This window comes from Hyla sarda, chromosome 2 (assembly GCF_029499605.1).
Source record: "Hyla sarda isolate aHylSar1 chromosome 2, aHylSar1.hap1, whole genome shotgun sequence".
Taxonomy (NCBI): Eukaryota; Metazoa; Chordata; class Amphibia; order Anura; family Hylidae; genus Hyla; species Hyla sarda.
This window is the reverse complement of record NC_079190.1, coordinates 437,618,691-437,640,331: the sequence shown is the minus strand read 5'-3', so window position 1 is coordinate 437,640,331 and position 21,641 is coordinate 437,618,691. Positions and strand designations below refer to the sequence as shown.

Genomic DNA, 21,641 nt, shown 5'->3' with positions numbered 1-21,641 from the left:
AATCTGTTTAACTCTCTGGCACCAGTTGATTTGAAAAAAAATTTTTTTTTCCCCACTGGAGTACCCCTTTAATTTAACTTATTTGGTTCCCAAAATGTCTTGCTGGTTTGATGTATGCATGTCTGAATTCTCGTGTAACTTTTCTGCCAATACAGAAATGGTGTTGAAAAGTAAACATACCCTTTAAATAACTAAATTATAAGTAACCTTGTATATCATATTAAACCACGTGTAATATAGTTTCAATTAAACAACATTACAGTCATCTTCCACATTTTGGTGAACAGCAAAATAAAATTATAACAAAAATATGTTTTTTTTTTCAAAGTCCATAATTCATGTTGCTTATTGTAACATTTCGGACATCTTTGAGACAGTGCTGGGCTTTCACTAGAAATAATTGTCGGGATAAATTGCTTAGTTTGTTAGGTAATTCAGTTTTCACTTCTGATTGATTTCTAACACTTAAAGGATTATTTAAGGGCTTTTATCTGCTGTGTATAACTATGCTTCCTGAAAGGGCACTCCGAGCAGAAGCCTAGTCACATGGGGATGCATCAGCTGATGATCTCCAGAGATTTGCAGAGAATCACACTTTATCTTATTGCCTTGGAAGTCTTAAAACCTACAAAAAAATACACTCCAAATGGTGCCGAAGAGTCAATAGATGAATCAACACGGATAGCAAGGGGACCATGTGCAAAACCAGTATAAGGACCACTTACTTCCCGATAGCTCATCATAGACCCCCCATAAGTCTGTTTTACATTGTGCCAGTAAGTGTGAGCTATATAATGCATTAGCTCTGTCCATGACTAATAGAAAGATACCACTGACTGCTTTTGATTTATTCACAATAATTATTACATCTACGGCATTAAGGCTGGATTCACACATTGTGGCCACGGTGTAACCAAAACCACAACGATATGCAGTCTTCAAATTGATTGAGACAGTTAATTCTTGAATGGCCCTAGCACCAGAATGTTTTGCCGGCACCCACTGTTTGTGGAATTTTTTCAGGGTGGACATTCCACAAAAAATCGCCTGTGTGAAAATGGCCTTAGTCAGGAACTGTCCAGACCAGGAGAAAATCCCCATAGCAAACCTATACTTCTCTGGACAGTTCCTGATACGAACAGAGGTGTCAGCATAGAGCACTGTGGTCAGACTCTAGAAAGAAATTCAACTTCCTGTGAAGCACACAGCATCTAATAAGTACTGGAAGGATAAACATTTTTAAATAAAAGTAATTTACAAATCTGTTTAACTCTCTGGCACCAGTTGATTTGAAATTTTTTTTTTCCCACTGGAGTACCCCTTTAATTTAACTTATTTGGTTCCCAAAATGTCTTGCTGGTTTGATGTATGCATGTCTGAATTCTCGTGTAGCTTTTCTGTCAATACAGAAATAGAGCAACCCTGCAGCACAATCTCCTGCGTCCATTTACCCCTCATGCCCCTTTCACTCAGTGGGATTGCCCTCACATTGTCATATTCCTTTCTGCTTTCTGTTGAGTGAAGTCAGAAACATACAAGGAGGAATTCATCAAATGTGGTGTAGGTAAACAATTTTTGACTCCTTTTTATGGGGTGATGATGTGTACCTGCCTCATATGTATTAATTGGTCGCATGGCATGTCATAAATATAGTGCCAGTACACATTTTCTTTGAAATTACGCTTCAGTACGCCACTTTACATGGTACCTCTTGTGCAACTTTATCTTTTTTTATCCTATTGCGCAAAAACTGTGCAAGTTTTTACTAATGCTGTCCACACCCAGTTTTATAAGCCAGGTCAGGGCCAAATCAAGGGCTACGCAACTTTTTGGCAACTTTTAACCCACAGTCACACGTGATAAATTCATGACCACTGCAGAAAAACAACTTGATTTTGACACAATCATAAGAAAATGGTTTACCTGAAAAGTTGCAAAAAAGTAACTGCGACAAATTAAGAGACAAATTTAGAGCTAAAATATAGTCTAAATACAATGATAAATCCCCCCTTTAGCTTGTATATCTACAGAGAGCTAGAGAGGGGAGCGTAGGCTATGGTCTACAGTAATGTCCATGCCTCCACTTTAAGCCTGCAGGGAAATGTGGATCTCCAATTGAGGATTAAGGATCCTGGCAGTGTTTATTATAATTTAAGGTATTATCAGAAATAGACAGTGATCACAGCCAGGAGAAATGCTCTTTAAACATTGGCAGATACATACAGTGCATTCGAAAAAGTCTTTCGAGACCTTTCCAGATCTATTGCATCAAACAGAAAACTGTCAGCTTGCTCCCCCCGCCATCAAGCGGTACAGGTTGAGGGGGATGCTGCCCTGTGTGCGGGGGATGCTGATCAGTTTGATGCCTACTGTGCCCGGATCCGCATGGCCATTCTGCCGAAATCTTCTTTTTTTCATATATATGCTAATTAAGTGCTAACTGGCACAGGCGGTAACTGGCATTCTAATGTCAGCAGCCGCTAGCCGCAGGGCTGCCCAGCTCATCAATATTCCTCCCCTCCTTCTTCATTATAGAGTGGGGAGAAGAGGGAGAGGTGGAGGGAGGGGAGGAATATTAATAAGCTGGGTGGTGCTGCGGCCGCTGACGTCAGAGTTCCAGTTACCCCGCCTGTGCCAGTTAGCACTTAATTAACATATATGGAAAAAAGAAGATTTCGGCCGGGCGGATCCAGGCACAGTAGGCATCAGTACTGCTGGTTAGTGCGGGGGCAGCAAGCTGACAGTTTTCCTTTAAAACAGATGTACCTATAGCCCTGCCCTGTAAATTGATAATCCTACCTACACTTTCAATTTATGTATAAAATTGTAGCACACTTTGGACAAAACTTTCTTTAAAACAAATGTTTTAATATGTTGTAATTTCATGCAGAATCATTACAATCATTACATAAATTTAAATAAAAAAACTATTTAGGTTGATTACATTTTGCCTTTTGGTTATTTTACAAAAATCAAGTAAACTTCATACAAACCTGTAGCTGGTATAACCTTCATGTTAAAGAAATAGATCTTGATGTCATAATGAATATCACAATAACAAGCAGTTATGTGAACAGCTACATATGTTATACTACGATTCTCTCTAAATTACAGATATTCATCCAAGGTTATGATTAAAGCAGAAATCCATCTTTACCTCAAGTAAACGGTACATTCCATAAAACAGTGGCCTTATATTATAGTCACATCGCTTCTATTGTGTGTGTGATGAACAATATATATATATATATATACCGTAATTACTAGGGATGTAAGAAAGAATCGATTTGCGCGATTATCGCGAATTTTCATTTGGCGATACTGAATCGATTCAAAATATTTTTGAATTGATCCTTTTAGGGTTGTCTCCTGACGCCGAGACATGCTGTTCCGGGCGCTGGGCAGGTGAATTTTTCCGGCTCGTGCAAGCAGGGCCGGATCTGATGCGGTGTCGCTCTGGGTGTATGGAGCGGGCTCACTCCTTACTCTGCTGCCCCCAACTGATTTCAGAAGCCGGGGGCCGCAGATGCATCACCTAATATCCAGCATGCGTCGCTCAGCAATCTGTATGGAGTGGGCTCCGGACTCCTGCCCGCTCCATACTCTGCAGCCCCCGGCTGTTTTCAGTAGCCGTGGCCGCCGCTAATAGCCAGCAGATTGCCGCGGCTGGCTATTAACCTTTTAGATAGCCGCTGTCAAAGCTGACAGCGGTGTCTAAAGGGATCTGTGAATGCTCCATGGTGGGCTAGTGGGGTGGATCGCCCCCCCGCAGCGCGATCGCGGGTAGGCGATCCACTGTGGAGGTAGCTGGAGGGCTTACCTCTGCTTCCTGCTGTCCCGTGGCTCTGTCATTGATAGAGCCTGGCTTGACTAGGCTCTATCAATGGATCGCAGATCAATGGTGTTCAATAGAACTCTATTCATCTCTCTGAGGAATCTAATGATTCCTCCTAAAAGTCTAATAAAGTGTATAAAAAAAAAATAAAGTTTTAATAAAAAAGTGTAAAAGACATTGTTTTTGAGACAGAATCGGGATATATCGCGATATATATCGCCCCGTAAACAGAATCGGGATATATCGCGATATATCGTATCGTCATACGTGTATCGCGATACATATCGTATCGCCAAATTCTTGCCGATTCACACCCCTAATAATTACTCACATGGCAAACTAGCAACTCTTGTAGTGTTCAAGATTAAAAGGGCACTCCAATGTACGAGCAAAATTAAGAAACTCTGGCATTCATGTCCATAAACTAATGTTGTACCATTTTAGGTCCAGTTTACGGTTATCCCTATAACAAGATCTCTTCTGTCCTCATGGTCCTCATCAGCTGATCCATACTGAAATTTGTTTCACAAAGATCCACATTAACATAATCCAAATACCAACTAAAAGTTTCCTTTTCATATCCAGATCCTGATACTGGAAAGACATGCTTACTAAAGGCCATGTGGAATTTAAGAAACGGGAGGAACGACACCATCCCAATATTGCTGGAGGCTGCAAAGAACACTGGCCATTTGGAACAATTGGTTAATGCAGGATATACTAATGCATATTATCATGGTAAGTAAAGCCAAGAGAATTACTGTGTTTATCTTTTCCATTTTAAGAAATTCTTTTATGCAAGCACTGTGTTCCGTACAGTATTCTCTGCTTCACCATGTTTGGATGGCATAGCTTAAAGGGGCCCTCTCACATTGAAAAGATAACCCAACCTGAAGGCAGCAAGTAGTGCAGCAGACGGAGACAAGACAATACCACAAAATCTTGTCATTTACAAATCTCTGCACATTCTTGGTTAAGTGGTGATCCTATTCCGAGATTGACAGATCTCACTTCATGTACACTCATACACAGGCAATACTATATATATATATATATATATATATATATATATATCCTCAAAGAAGTAGAAGCGGCACTCCCAAGTCACATCAAATAGTGGTTTATTCACTCATCTGTGAAAGCGACGTTTCGTCTTATCAATAAAGCCTTTCTCAAGCATGCTTGAGAAAGGCTTTATTGATAAGCCGAAACGTCGCTTTCACAGATGAGTGAATAAACCACTATTTGATGTGACTTGGGAGTGCCGCTTCTACTTCTTTGAGGATATTACGTTGGGGGTCGGTCTGCCCCTGAAGCTGAGCACCCAGACGGATCTAGAATCCTGCATCACGGTGCTTCTTCTTTCTTTTTCCTTTATATATATATATATATATATATATATATCTGTTCAGCTCATCCTGCTCTATAACCTGAACGTTGCAGATTGGACTGTATTTTGAAAGTGATATGTTCAAGCCCAAAGACAAAATCTATAACAGGGCCACCTAGCTCTTATGTGGCATAGAGGCTTTTTGGTCATTATTAGGCATCTAGGGCCAAGGTGTGACTGCTACCCCTGCACCCCTCAAGGCACTGACATGGATTAACAACTTCTTATCCTATCTAAAGTTATATATTAGGGGAAAAAATGAAACATAGCAATTGCCTGGAGTGGAGACAACCATCTGCGCTCCAGAAACTCATTAATACGATTCTGCAGCATATCCCTATACTCATGTCTTGAGTAATGCTTGGTGTGAGCCTGAATAGGATATCACTCATTGCATGCATACTCCGTGCACATAGACGTTACAATGAGTAATTTCATACAGATTCTGGGTAGATCATTACAACCACTGCTTAAGATGTAAACCTATCGACAGGCTGCAAGACGGTACAGTAAACGTGGATATAACATTATAAGTAAAACTTAAGGGCATCATTGCTTGCGGTCAATCCATTTCAGAGTCATGGATGTTGATGCTGTCAAATCATCTAAGAGCAACGTTATGTAATATACATAAGTGTGATGAAGTTATGTGATACATAATAAAAGTTTATTACACATCGCACCTACATAGCTTCTATAAGAAGAAGAAATGGTTATCATTATTTTAATGTGCAGTTCCATATTTTCTATCTTCACTCTTTATAATTATGATGTATTATTTTTAAACGCACCTTCTAGGTTATTTTTAACATGTATCTGTCTTGTGATTAGAATGTTATTATAGTATTTTGACAGGTATTAAGGTTTTACAGTGTATCTCCAGCAATACTTAGTGCTTTGTTTCTTAACTATAAAGGATCAATCCTGCATCCTTTCATCTTTGGAAAGATTTTTGGTGACTTATGGATCTAAAATTTCAATGGGGATCCAGCACCAAGTTAAAACAAATAAAATGTATTTATCCATTTAAAACAAGTAGTCTAGCAGTTCCTGAGTCTAACACATTGTGGAAAAAAAATAAAGGTTAGATTGTCAGAGAGCTCACTGTCAACCCATAGCGTATATTTACAGCATATGCCGGATGAGGGAGTATCAGTCACACTTGGAAGCCATATGCGGCAGGTGCCAACTACTATCTTATCATATGTAATGCCTATGAATTACATTGAGCCATATGAGAAATCAATCTTGCTTCTAATATGTCCTGTTGGGGGATTAAAAAAATGTGTTTATAATATGATTTTACAAATATAATAAAAAATCTGTCAAAACTATGCAACAGTGGTACAAGTATAAACTACAGCTTACAGTGCAAAAAAAGGGCCCTCAGACAGTTAGGTACAAAAATAAAAAGTTATAGGGAAACTTGGTGATTTTTATATGTTATTTTTTTTTTATAGTGAAACAAAACAAAAAATTATTCAAATTTTGCTGACCTGTAGAGTAAATTTAGCATGCCGGTTATATTGTACGTCAACACCGAAAAAATTATTGCCCCATATAATTGTGTAATTCATTTTTGTTCAATATTACCCATTTTTTCACTGGCTTTGTAATGTATAATATGTTAAAACAGTAATAAGTACAACTTGTCCTGCAAAACAATAAACCATAATTCCAATAATACAAATGTTATGTGTCTTGAAAGGTGAGGAGGAAGAAAACATTAGCCAAAAATCTAAATAGGTTCAGGAACAGGTTAAGTGATTAAAGCAGCAACTTTCCATGAATATTGCCATGACAATCCATATTTATTAGAATCATACCTTGGCACTACGATGATCACAGAGGGGGCTATGCACTAAGTGCTGTGTTTTTGGTGTGCTGCACATACTGTATGTCAAGATATTCCCTTTTTCTCTACGCTAGATTTACTCAGGGGTGCACGCATCTTAGTAAATCCAGCAGCTTTGTGGCTGCCCCTGCATCTGTAGCTGAAATGTATGCCAGCCATGAGCTGCCGTATGTTTCTTCAACTTTAGGTGTTGTAAGTCATCCTTTAAGTCACTTGTGAGGAGAAAGAACCCCGTCAGTGCACACTCAATGTGATGTCAAGCCTCTCGTAGTCTCCTTCCTTCCTCCTTGAACCAGCTGGTAGTTTTTGTTTACTTCTATGAACCCCCATTAATAATTGTCTCTTTGTATCAGTCAATCAAAGTCTGTTCTGGGAGTTTGACAATAGACAACTTCTTACGATGAGCTCTTATAGAGCTTATAACAATGATGTCTTCTATTCCAGACTGTTTAAAGAGTACCTGTCACCAAACTAAACTTTTCATATTTTGTTCCTTATGTAACTATGAGACGCTTTGCTATTTACTTGCTGTTAAAATTCTCAACATTTATATGTTTTTAATGTGATTGAAAAAACAGCCACTAGGTGGCTCTGTTCTATTCCGTGCCGCAAGTCAAACAGTTATTTTGGTCTCCACTCGGCCTGGCAGTAGACCAAACTCAGGAAGTGCGTGTGGGGCATGGCGAGGCACAACTCTCTGAGGCTTCAGTGACATCACGCCTGCTGGGGAATACCCTCTTTCTCCTGCCGGGAGCTCACACGATGTGAGCAAGGGGAAAGGAAATATGGTTTGATGACAGGTACTCCTTAAAGGGATGGTGCATAAAATGGGTCTGAAAACAAGGTGAAAGCCAGTTCACCCCACCCCGTACAGTAGATCACGGATCCAGGTGCTGGACGGCACCAGCCAATAGCAAGAAAATGAAGGAGATCGGATCCAGCTCAATGCAGATAAAATCAGGTTTAATCCATAGGACAAGGAAGGAACTAGTAACGCGTTTCAAGCGCTAAGAGCGCTTATAGCGCTTGAAACGCGTTACTTGTTCCTTCCTTGTCCTATGGATTAAACCTGATTTTATCTGCATTGAGCTGGATCCGATCTCCTTCATTTTCTTGCTATACAATGGGTCTGTTTTAAGGAAATCATCAATGCCACCAGTAGTAGGTCCTGTTTAAAAAAAATTGAGTATAGAACACTTATTTTGCACCAAATGTAAATTTGTGAATATTGTCAGGTTGTTAATATTACAATTCTTTTAAAAGGAGGGGGTCAATAAATGAAAAGCAATTCCAAAAAGAAAAAAAAAACACATCATTTCTTATTCATACATTTGAAAGCATTTCTTCTAATGCCTTTAGACTTAATGGTTCACAATCACGGTACATTAATGACAATTATGCTTTCCTAATGTTATTTGTACAGAGGCGGAGGTGAAAGAAACAGATAAATCTGATAATCCCTAAATGGCTCTGTAATCTCTTAGTGGATTTATTTACAGATGCTCTTTTGGCTGTTTACATAATGATTCCAGCATAAGGAAGGTGCATCTGAAAGGTCTGATATAAATGGTAATCTTTTGCATCAAAAGATGAAGAGTAATATATAAGATACAGCTCCAAACTTTTCTTAGTATCAGTAAATGCAATTTTTACATTTTTATATGTATGTTTGAAGATGAAGATGCACAAAACATTATGCCCCAGTCACATGCTCTGGAGTAGCCTCCATACTGCACCTCCATGTGCTGATAATATATGGAGAACATAGATTATGATTATTATTTATATAGCACACACATATTGCACAACAGTTTATATTTCAGAGGGTACAAAATCCGACATTAAAGTCAAGCAAGAAGACCCTGCTTGTAAGAACCAACAATCTTTGATGAAATGGGGATGACACAAAATGTAAAAAAAAAAAATGGAAGAAAACTTGAGGAGGCACTGGAACTGTAGTTCATCACCACCATACTTTTTATAAGAGTGTGTCTATTTCTGACCCATAAGACTACAGCACTCAGGTGGATACATCCAAGACCCCCTTCTGTTAGTTAATGGAAATATCTGGTAAATGCCATTATTAAGTTTGAGCACTTATTATATAACCACGGGAAATGTGACAAGAAATTTGTATAAGGTATGGCATGGCATGGCGCTGGTCATCTCCTATACTCCGAGTAGGCACCATCATCTCTGAGACCTTTGCCGGATTCTCTGTAATTGCTCTGTATCTATTGTGATGCAGGTGTTCATTGTATGACGCCTCTATTTTTCTTATGTGTCGCCTGATGGCCTTGAGATCTCCCATTAGCCATGTGCTGTTTACTTTTCAATGTATAATGACTATTCTACAGAGTCAATGCAAAGTGAAAAATACAACTACCCTGAGGGTATCATGCTCCAGGGGGGTATTGGGGCTCCACATGTTCTGCTGTCTCCAACAGCCTCCTCAGAGAAAAACCGATAATTGCCCCATGTCATACGGCCTAGCCTTATGCACATGGCAATATTTTATCTGCATGCAAACTTAAAGTTGTACAAATCTATAATACAGCACCCAAAGCAGTCGATTAAGCCAGCCTTTGTATACCTTAACCCCTTAAGGACGCAGCCCTTTTTCTCCTAAGGACTGAGCCCTTTTTTGCAATTCTGACCACCGTCGCTTTATGAATTAATAATGCGAAAACGCTTTTACCAAATATTCTGATTCTTTGGCTGTCTGGGCATGCTGGGAGTTGCAGTTTGGCCTTCCTAGTGGTTGACACAGTAAAGATCGTTTTACTTTCACTTTCAATTCCCCCCCACCCACGATAATTCCCTACCTGAGCCAGGATCCAGCAGTCTCCAGCAAAGATCCCGGGTTCCCAGGCATCTTTTCCTGCATGTACGGCCTCCATCTTCTTCCCACGATCCCCTCGACATCCAGGGGCGGGCAGAACGGGGGGTTGCCATGGCAACCCCCTGTCCTGCGCTGCCATTGGTCAGAACTCTGTTCTGCTAATGGCAGGGGATAGGAGGAGATTGCAGCTCTGCGACCTCACTCCTATCCCTTAGGCTGATCGTGGCTGTCGCTGACAACTCTGATCAGCCCTATTTTCGGGTGATCGGGTCACCAGAGACCTGATCATCCTGAAATTGGAGAAAATCGCATGTCTGAATTGACATGCGATTTTCTCCGATCACCGACATGGGGGGGGGGGGGGTCCCTGGGCGATGTGCCGGGATGCCTGCTGAATGATTTCAGGGTCCCCAACCGGCTAGCGGCAGGGACCGGAATTCCCACGGGCGTATCCATACGCCCTCAGTCCTTAAGGACTCGGGATGCAGGGCGTATGCATACGCCCTGTGTCCTGAACTGGTTAATTTTCTAAAGGTGCCTACAGAATTTTCTTTATGGCAGATCAATACTGACTTTACCAAGAAGAAATAGTGCCATATTCCATTGAGATCTGTATTATGATTTATTTCTCAGCAGAAGCATTGTCTAGATTATATGGTGCTCAGCATTATACAGTAGTCTGTGGGGTGCTTATAGATCTACTAAAGAGTCTGCATGGCTAAGCCATAAAATGCTAAATTATGAAAATAAAATAAAATTACATTTAATAAATAAAGTTGTTCCAAAAATATGTAAATTTGAGAGGGAAAACATGTGAAACTTACTAGAAGATAGTGAGCAAGGCCAAAGGTTTCTGCATTTTCAGTTCAGTTCCTCTTTGAGGGAAGGAAAAGAAGGGAAGTGAAAAGTGCAGTTGATGGATGTATAGCTAATAGCCAGGGGAAATGTGTGGGGAATCTGCTGGGACAATATTTAAAGGCAACCTCAAGTTAAGACATGTATATTACTTATAATGTGCCTATAACAAGCCTGTGTACAATTCTTTACCTTTGAAGTTTTATTCTTTTATAACTTTTTGTATTCCATTATTTCATTTTGTATTTCATTATTTTATCAATTTACAATGACTATCCCAGAAATATATCATCAATAGTAGAAAAATACAGCACTCTCTTATTTTTAACGGTGTTTTTAACGGTGCACATCAGGTTCCCATTCCTTCAACTCAAAAATAAACGATAACTTGGCACTGGTTTGCAATATTGTGTGTTTATTTCATTCGTAATCCATTAAGTTGATAATGTTTCAGTCAACTTGTGACCTTCATCAGATTAGAATTGCTGCTGAACAAGGATAAGAATAACGGCCTCACGGCGTGAGCGTAGCGAGGTGCAACCATAGGTTGCACCTCGCTACGCTCACGCCGTGAGGCCGTTATTCTTATGCTTGTTCAGAAGCAATTCTAATCTGATGAAGGTCACAAGTTGACCGAAACGTTATCAATTTAAAGGACAACTGTAGTGGAACACTTTTATATATTCCCGTGCCCGGGCCTCAAAAATAAACACGGTCCGGCAGTGCTGACCTCATTCCACTTCCTGTGGACGGGGACGCCGCAGAGCCGTCGGCGTATCACCAGCCGCGGCGATGTGCCACCCCGGCCTGTGATAGGCTGAGCCCAAAGTCATGTAAGAAGCTGGCCAGGCCGGGGTGGGACATCACAGCGGCCGGTGATAAACCGACGGCTCTGTGCTGTCCCCGTCCCCAGGAAGTGGAATGAGGTCAGCACTGCCGGACCGTGAGGCCTGTGCCGGACCAACGGGGGCTCGTAGGAAGGTTTGTATAAGTTTATTTTGTTTATTTTTGAGGCCCGGGAATGGGAATATATAAAAGTGTTCCTCTACAGTTGTCCTTTAATGGATTGCGAATTAAATAAACACACAATATTTCAAACCAGTGCCAAGTTATCATTTATTTTATCCCTGAAATATATACAAATAATTGTATAATGATAGTCGTTCACAATAGATTTCTTAAAGGAAAGTGCCTTGTTTCCACAGACTCCTTTTGTTAGTTTGATTTGCATTTGTCATTCTAAACAATTACTCTGCACACTGGGAGTTAAAGGGAACCTGACATCACTTTCATGCTGCCTGAACCACAAGTCATTGAGGTGGTCATCAGCAGCTTCTCCTCACTCCATCGGCCTTGATTTATAGATCTTTTCCTGTTTGAGTATAGGGTGGGATCTATCAGTCAAAGCTGGTGTGGCAGAGAGGAGCCACCTGGGATAGCCCTGATGACTTATGGTTCGGGCAGCATGAAAGTGACAACAGGTTCTCTTTAGTATAGTTTTGTGAATGCTTGAGTGCCACTGGGTGGGGAACAATGCATAAGACAATTGTCAGTTTTATAGTTTCTAAAGGTGCCCATGCATCTTAGACTAACTTGCCATCTTTAGTAGGTTCGGCCAAATGTTTAAAGTGTAAATATATATATATATAGAAGGATTGGATGTGTTAGATTCTTACTCCCCAACCCTATTGTTCTGGGAGCGATAAGCCAATTTCATTGCTGTCTGGCTGCGGCTTAAAGGGGTACTCCTGTGGAAAACTTTTTTTTAAAATCAACTGGTGCCAGAAAGTTAAACAGATTTGTAAATTACTTCTATTAAAAAATCTTAATCCTTCCAGTACTTTTTAGGGGCTATATAATACAGAGGAAATGCTTATGTTTTTAGATTTCTCTAATGTCACGACCACAGTGCTCTCTGCTGACCTCTGCTGTCCATTTTAGGAACAGTCCAGAGCAGCATATGTTTGCTATGGGAATTTTCTCCTGCTCTGGACAGTTACTAAAATGGACAGCAGAGGTCAGCAGAGAGCACTGTGGTCATGACATCAGAGAAATCTAAAAAGATAAGCATTTCCTCTGTAGTATACAGCCGCTAAAAAGTACTGGAAGGATTAAGATTTTTTTAATAGAAGTCATTTACAAATCTGTTTAACTTTCTGGCACCAGTTGATTTAAAAAATAAAGTTTTCCACGGGAGTACCCCTTTAACTATTCTTTCTCCATAGGGGAGACATGAATGTTTTAAGCAATGTCATTTTTAAATCATATTTAAATTCATAAATAACTAGCAAAACATAAAACAATGTCCACAATGGCCCTCATTTACTATTCTAAACCCGACTTGTTTTGTCTGTTTTTTTTGGCGCATCTTTGTCTGCGACATGTCGCAGACATCGTGCGCCAGTCTGCGACACGATGCAACATTCTTTCCCGACGGACCCGATGTGCCTTCTCCCAAACCCGAAAAAGGGGCGTAACCCGACATTTCTGAGCTTTCCCACATATTTATAAAGGTTTCCAACCCGAATATGTTGAATTGTTGTGGATTTTTTCCCGACAACTCAGAGGAGTTGGAAACCAAAACCAACAAAACCCACGTGCGACAAACAGGATGCGACATAATAATAAATACCAGGGGAAAAAAGCAATCGGGTAAGAAAGCAAGATAGACTCACAACCCGATTTTCTAAGTAAATGAGGGCCAGTGTCTTTTGTTCAAAATGCAACTGGACCATTTAGCTCTTTAGACGACCGCAGAAGGTTTGTTTGCTTGTGAGATAAGGAAGCTGCCTTTTCCACATACAATATTGTTAAGCAATGGATAAATATGGATACGGCTAACCCAGTCATTTAGCTTATAGGGGGGGCAGAGGTAACTGACACAGCTGGGCCTGGCAATTAGAGGGGTCCAATTGATCCCCTGCTTTAAAAGAAGGCATATTATTATAAATGTGAATTTTAAGGTGGTGTGTCCTGCCAGGAGAATTATGTTATGCCTCTAAGTTCATCTATTAATGCCTCACATCATTGTAGACACATTTGTTTAATTTTAGTTATTTAGTTCCTAATATGTGTATTACAGTACCTTAGCTATTTCTCTTTGTCTCCCACAGGACAGACAGCACTTCACATAGCAATAGAAAGGAGAAATTTACCTCTAGTGAAGCTTTTGATGGAGAACAAGGCTGATGTCCATGCATCGGCAGATGGGCTTTTTTTCCAGCCCAAAAAGAAAGGTGTCAGTTTCTACTTTGGTAAGTTGTATTTTTGAAAAAAAATGACAGTGGGCTAAGAAAATGAATTGCCATGTGTAAAATCTTAAGCAACATTGCTGTATTGATTTTACTTTAGGCTTCATGTACAGTGGTCCCTCAAGTTACAATATTAATTGGTTCCAGGACGACCATTGTATGTTGAAACCATTGTATGTTGAGACCAGAACTCTATGGAAACCTGGTAATTGGTTCTAAAGGCACCAAAATGTCATCCAAAAATAGGAAAAAGTGAGAATTATTGAAAAATAAGTAGATAACTAATACAGATAAAACAAATCTGCACATATAAAAGTAATGAAGAACTGCTGGGGGCTGTAAATCACTGTCTGTGTAAGAGTTTCCCAAGCATGGAGCCCCCAGCTGTTGCAAAACTACAACTCCCAGCATGCCCGGACAGCCAAAGGCTGTCCGGGCATGCTGGGAGTTGTCGTTTTGCAACAGCTGGGGGCACCCTGCATGGGAAACACTGGTCTATGTAGAGGACAGGAGCTTCTTCAGGGTCCTGTACAGTACACGCAATGTCCTAAAAAAGTAACATGGAGTCGCCCTTACCTGGTGTCCAGAGGAGCAGGTAACCCTGGTACAGGTAAAGTGTACAGAACATGTAGTACCTCCCTGTACTGTAGGGGGCGCTACCAGACACCAGTCAGGGCATACGCTTCAGTAATACAGGTGTTTTACCAGTGATTGCCCATTCTGATTGGTCGTTTCTTCCAGCCATTGACACGTTTCACAGATCTGAACTGTCCGTAGCATTGTATGTTGAGTCTGGTTATTAACTTACAATGGTCCAGAAAAGACCATTGTATGTTGAAACTATTGTATGTTGAGGCCATTGTAAGTTGAGGGATCACTGTACACTGTAATGAGCTTGTATGGTGGCAGTATTGCACGCATCTACAATGGCTCCATACTATGGAGGAGTAGCCATACTATGGACTGCCGTATAATTCTTCTGTACAGCACCACATTGTGAAAACATTCTCCCCTAGAAACACCGTTTTTAGGAGACATATCTCTATAACATGGCATCTGATTCCACATGTTGTGGAATCCTTTTTCATACTGAAAAGTAGTGTTGAGCGGCATAGGCCATATTCGAATTTGCGATATTTCTTTTTTACTATGCGCCATAAAATTTGCCTGCGCATGCGCCATAAAATTTGCATGGGCATGCGCAATATTGCGTGATAAAAGAGCAAAAAAAAAGGGAGGGATCAATATGCGTTTATGCTCATTTGTGGGCACCCGCCAGTCTGACGCAGTAATTAGTATTGGAGCCATGTTTACACCACAAGCTGGAAGCATGCGATATTCGCGATAAATATTCGCATTGAAAATATTGGCACCCAACACTACTGAAGAGCATGAAAAGCCTAAAGACTTTTTTTTCTTTACAGGAGAACTCCCTCTCTCACTTGCTGCCTGCACTAACCAGCTTAACATTGTGAGCTATCTCCTAAATAACCCACATCGGAGGGCTGATTTGACTGCCAAGGATACCCATGGAAATACAGTTCTGCATGCTCTGGTCTTAGTGGCTGATAACACTGAAGAGAACACTGAGATTATTACTAAAATGTATGATGACATTCTGAAGATGTCAGTCCAGATTGATCCACAGATGAGACTTGAAGATCAGACTAACATAGATGGTCTAACACCTATGAAGCTGGCAGCGAAACTGGGTAAACTTGAGGTTAGTCACAAGTGAGATCTATTCAGCTTTATTCTCTTCTCTGTAGTTTGTGTTTATGGAATACCCGCCCATATAAGACACTATGGGAACAAAGACAAATTGTTAAACAGTTTTATAGGATATTTGTGTAAATATTTACTTAAAGGGGTACTCCGGAAAAAAACCTTTTTTCTTTTAAATCAACTGGTGGCAGAAAGTTAAACATATTTGTAAATTTCTTCTATTAAAAAATCTTAATCCTTCCTGTACTTATTAGATTTTTGGAATGCTCTCTGATGACATCACGACCACAGTTCTCTCTGCTCACGTTATTATAATAATAATAATAACGCTTTATTTATTGTTGTCCTTAGTGGGATTTGAACCCGAGCCCCCAGCACTGCAAGGCAGCAGTGCTAACCACTGAACCACCATGCTGCCCTTAGCATACATCTGCTACGCACGGTTGCTAAAATGGACAGAGATGTCAGCAGAGACCACTGTGTTCATGATGTCATCAGTGTTCCAAAAAGAAAGGAATTTCCTCTGTAGCATTCAGCAGCTAATAAGTACTGGAAGGATTATGATTTTTTTATGGAAGTAATTTACAAATATGTTTAACTTTCTGCCAACAGTTGATTTAAAAGAAAAAAGGTTTTCACCGGAGTACCCCTTTGAGTAATGAAGATCCACCATTGAGAAGCATGAAGATGTTGTCTCATGAAGACAGAACTTGTCCATAGGCCCTATTACTACATGTGGATATCATTGTAAAGAATGCATAGAATTTAATGTTTGTGGCAAATGATTTGATCGACAAAGAGCATGAATTTCAGCACTTCCAAAGTTGCAGATTTCCTACATGCAACTTACACTATATGGACAAAACAATTAGGATACCTACACATTACTGTGCTTTTAGGACATTCTAAATCCATGGGCAAAAATTTGGAGTTGTTATTGATATACATTAAAGGGTACCTCTCATCAAATAAACTTTTGATATATTTTAGATTAATGTATGTTGAATAACTTTCCAATAGCATGTTAATGAAAAATATGCTTCTTTCTATTGTATTTTTCCCGATCAGTCCTGTCAGCAAGCATTTCTGACTCATGCTGGAGTCCTAAACACTCAGAGCTTCCAGCCTGCTTTGTTCACAGCCAAACAGGCTGTGAACAAAGCAGGCTGGCAGCTTTGAGTGTTCTCCTTTGTGAACAAAGCAGACTGGCAGCTCGTAGTGTTTAGGACTCCAGCATGAGTCTGAAATGCTTGCTGCCAGGACTGGTAGGGAGACCCCTAGTGGTCATTTCTTCAAAGTGGAAAATTAAATAGAAAGAAGCATCTTTTTTAATAACATGCAATTGTAAAGTTATTCTGCATACATTAATCTATAATATATCAAACGTTTTTTTGATGAGAGGTACCCTTTAAAATCAAACACACATATAGAAGGAAACAATACATAAAAAAATGCGGCAACACCAGGTACCCTGCAACCACGATGGCAATCAAGGGATACAGCATATAAGATGAAGTAGCGTCAAATATATTAACACAAACACCAATCTACATGAAAAGAATATAATATGTAGATACAGCAAATCTGTAAACAGTATATGTAAGGTGTTAAATAATGGGTATATATAAGGTGCTGTGTATTGACATATAAACTACATGTCAGAACTAAAGGGCATAGTACAAAAAGTATTGCATAATACCCACAAAAGACCAGTATGGTCACAAGAACGCTGCAGGGACCGGGATGCCGCCACTCCCGGGATATGATTAGGGAACAATTACAGTAACAGACAATGATCTTTTTGAGGTCACTTGCAGCTACCACTCCTCACAACCCTCTCCTCCATGGATACGGAACTAGAAGGAAAAACTTTTTATCCTGCTTTTTATTAGTACAATAACTAATATGAAATGTATTATCTGTACACATCAGAATATGATCAACTGTTCCATACTCTTAAAGTACATTCAATGCAATGAGATTGGTGGTTAGTGAATATTTAATGTGGCTTTGTAATTGTCATTTACGACCCGAATTCTCTCAATATTTTAGTTGTTGAAGCACATAATTCGAAGGGAAATTGAAGAGCCAGAGTATAGATATTTGTCTCGAAAATTCACTGAATGGACTTATGGCCCAGTTATTACATCTCTATATGACATCTCGTCCGTGGATACACATGAGCCGGACTCTGTTTTGGAAAACATTGTATTCAAGAGTAAAGCCTATGTGAGTAAGATTTCATTTCATTCACCCAAAGTTTACTGAAGTGTTACACTGAACATATTACTGTGTTGGCAGTGAATGTTTAAAGAGATGTCTGGATAAAGGGTTTGTCTACCTTTGGAGGACATTTTTGTGTATTGCCCTGATGTATCTAGAATATAATGTAAAAAACAACAACTTTGCAATTTGGCAAATCCATTTTGTGTTTAAAGAAACTATGGAACCTTATAAAAAGAATTGTATCTTGTAGTTGTAGAAGAATTTTAGGATATTTATTTACATAACTATAAAATTATGAAATCAATTCTTTTTTTTACAGATTAGAGCCAGATACTGAAACCTGTTATGTTTTCTAATCTGTTTCTATTTTCTGTTTGTAATTTTTTTTTTTGCACATTATTATTGGGGCAGCCATCTTCCCCCATCTGTTTTTCATGGCATTTAGATGATACTTTATGGCAAGCCCCGTAGACATAGACACAAATGTCTGGCTTATATCCCGTTGACATGAATAGTATAGTTTACAAGGCATGCTCTGTGACCTGTGCAGAGTTAATTCCCTGGGCTGGGGGAGGCTGCTGTCTGCGCTTCAGCTATTCTGAATGGTGTTATCTATCAACTGGTGTCACCATTTATTGTAATCCTGACTGTGATGATAAGTAAGACACTGTACAGATCTGTACAGAACAGGAAGTCTATGTGTAATATTAGGTCTAGAGGCCAGTCTGAAAACTGCAAGATTTCAGGATTATTTTATAATATAAATAGAAAAATTCTTAAAAAAATATGTTTAAAGGGTAGCTCCCACCATTCTTTTTTTTCTTTTTTGCTAGCCCGTTCACCCCCCCCCCCCCCCGCTACGGCACTAGCCTATTCCCTCCTCCCCCCCCCTGCGCCCCGCATACCCCGTTCCCTCATTACACTTGCAGTTACTGCAGAGTCCGGCAGCGGGCGTGCAGGGACAGCGGCGGCAACGAGGCGGCGGCGATGTGCGGGAGGAGTGGCCTCCCAGCCAGTGGCCGGGGAGCCAATGCGCTTGCTCCCGCCTGTCTGATTGACAGGCAGGGGGCGAGTGCAGACTAACTGAAAAAGGACTGATTGCCACTCCAAAATCAGTCCTTTTTCAGTAGCCGGTTTTTAAATGTAAATTAAACCTTTTTAATGAAAAAAATAAAATAATAAAAGTATATTAGAGAAATGTTGTAGTACATAAGTACTACAACATATCAAAAAATAAAGTTGGTGACAGTGCCCATTTAACATGAAAACTTAATTACAAAAATAAGCCATTTTCTGATGACATGTTCCCTTTAAATAATTAGAGGGACGAAAGTGTCAGTTGTATGTAACCTATAATTCAATCAAAAAATACCTTTTATTTCTCCTCCAATTTCCAATTTCCCTGCAATGATAAATGTCAATTTCTCTGCTTTAATAAATATATGATCAAATAAAAAGTCATAATCAAGCATCATCTAACACATAAGTCTCTTTAATTCTTTTCTGTAGAACCGACACAAAATGATAGTCCTGGAACCATTGAACCATTTGCTGCAGGAAAAGTGGGACTCCTTTGCTGGAAAGATATTTTATGTAAAGTTTATCCTGTACATTGTATATATGAGTATATTCACAGCCACCGCTTACCACAGGCCTCTGGAAGGACAGGTATGAAGTTGAATGTAAAAAAAGGATTGAACAAAACTATAATAAGTTGGTTGTCACAGTCCCATTACATCATATATAAAGAGGGATATATAAAAAGAAAAAAGGAGGGCAGCGCCTCCTATAATCCTGCGACTGTACAGGAAAAGGGTGAGCGGCTTTCTTGGAGACTCTCACCTAATACATGCAGGTAACGATCACGTAACCCCTGGTAACGGGGTGGTCTTTAGGGAATGGCAGGCCGATGGAGTTTTAAGCGGAGACTCTGGCAGGAGGTCCGGTAACGTAATAGGCAGAAAAGAAATAACAAACTCCAAGCAAGGCCACTATTCCTTATGGTATATGGTGGGTGAATTAGCAGATAAAAATGAAATAAAATAAAATAAAAAATTTAAATTAAAATAAATGGATGACTCAATAAATATAGCAGAACTTATACTTTATTTTCATAAAAGTGGTCTGCATGTACATCCATGGGCAAGACGCGTTTTGGGTAGAGTATTACCCTTTCTCAAGTTCTGCTATATTTATTGAGTCATCCATTTATTTAAATTTTTTATTTTAGTTTATTTCATTTTTATTTGCTAATTCACCCACCATATACCATAAGGAATAGCGCCCTTGCTTGGAGTTTGTTTTTCTTTTCTGCCTATTACATCATATAGACATCATAGAACCAACCCCCTCGTGCCGCCCATGTGCCAGAACAGGGGATGGCTCCAGTAAGCTCCAGCTCGAAGTACTTAGAATATTCATGTGATGGGACTCCATGCAACGCTAGATTTCCTCTGCCACAAGATTATATTTCACTTTCCTAAACTCCAACTACACCTTCATTTAGCTGTTGTCCATAGCGATGAAAAGTCAAGATAATAAAGCACCTGTCCACAGAGGACACTCAATATTGCTATAAAGAAAAAAAATATATATCATTTTAGTTTTACTCCCATCTGACTCCTCTTACAGCTTCACAATATTACATAGTTACATAGTTTGTAAGCCTGAAAAAAGACATACGTCCATCCAGTTCAGTCTGTCATCCTATAGCAGATAGTAGTCTATTACCCTATGATCAGACTTGCCCTACCCCCCATAACCCAGCTCCCTGTAGGTAGTTTACCCCTCTATATGTAAGACCCCCTGTAGTTTATATAGAGGACCCCTGTAGTTTGCTTACCTCTTGTAGGTAGCTTTCCCCCCTGTATAGAGCTCCACGGTAGTTAGCTTGCCCCCTGTAAATAGTGTTTTACTGTAGGAAGGACTACATCCCCAGCAATCCCCTCCCTCTCGAAAAAAAAAAAACTTACTTTGGTTCCCCTGCAGTCAATAGCATCTTCTCCAGCTTCTTTCTATGTCCTCTAGAAGCTGCAGCCACTAGTGGTAGGTAGAGCGGGACAGTTCTCTAGCTACAGGACATGCATGATGATGTAATTGCGCGCATCCCAGAAGAAGTTCACTAGAGGTTGGAAGCTTCTGGAGGCATCAGAGCTTGGATGCACTAGGAACTCTGTAGCGTATTACTGTGTCCCTGCACATCCTATTGCCATTTTTACCATCTGGCTGCCATGGAACACCAGGCAGGTTCTCACCACAGCACACCATTTGGGAACCCCTATTCTAAAGGAAGGCAAAAACCCCATAAGGTAGAAACCAATTTTTCTGCTCTAGACAATTCCTAACACAAAGGTGTCAGCAGAGAGCACTATGGGGGACATTAATCAAGGGATTATAGCTACTACAACTACTACACGACTTCCTCCAGAGAATACAGAAGCTGATAAGTACTAGAAGGCTTAAATGTTTTAATCAAGGCAATTGACTAATCTGTAGAGCTTTCTTAATATTACTTAATGTTTTTTCTGCGTAATACCCCTTTAACAGTGGAAATAAAAAAATCTCTTCCATTTAACTCTTTAAATGCCATGATCAAGGCAGACAGCAGCATAGAAAGGGTACATTTTCTTGTAGGAAATGCCTTTGATCACCATGCAGGGCAC

General features: G+C 39.9%; 1 protein-coding gene and 1 long non-coding RNA gene across 4 annotated transcripts in view; one reads left to right on the top strand and one right to left on the bottom strand.

Moving 5' to 3' along the window:
- Positions 1 to 21,641, top strand: part of LOC130356970 (transient receptor potential cation channel subfamily V member 1-like) — a 92,725-nt gene that overhangs the window by 33,336 nt on the left and 37,748 nt on the right. For all 3 annotated transcript variants that reach the window (XM_056559198.1, XM_056559197.1, XM_056559196.1), the window contains exons 4-8: positions 4,421 to 4,573; positions 13,891 to 14,031; positions 15,453 to 15,751; positions 17,806 to 17,982; positions 19,489 to 19,647. In XM_056559198.1, the coding sequence (XP_056415173.1) occupies positions 4,421 to 4,573; positions 13,891 to 14,031; positions 15,453 to 15,751; positions 17,806 to 17,982; positions 19,489 to 19,647 (929 nt within the window). The remainder of the gene's footprint in view (positions 1 to 4,420; positions 4,574 to 13,890; positions 14,032 to 15,452; positions 15,752 to 17,805; positions 17,983 to 19,488; positions 19,648 to 21,641) is intronic.
- LOC130356975 (uncharacterized) overlaps positions 20,266 to 21,641 on the bottom strand; it is a 53,821-nt gene continuing 52,445 nt past the window's right edge. The window contains exon 3 of the long non-coding RNA XR_008889050.1: positions 20,266 to 20,551. This is a non-coding gene — a long non-coding RNA (uncharacterized LOC130356975). The remainder of the gene's footprint in view (positions 20,552 to 21,641) is intronic.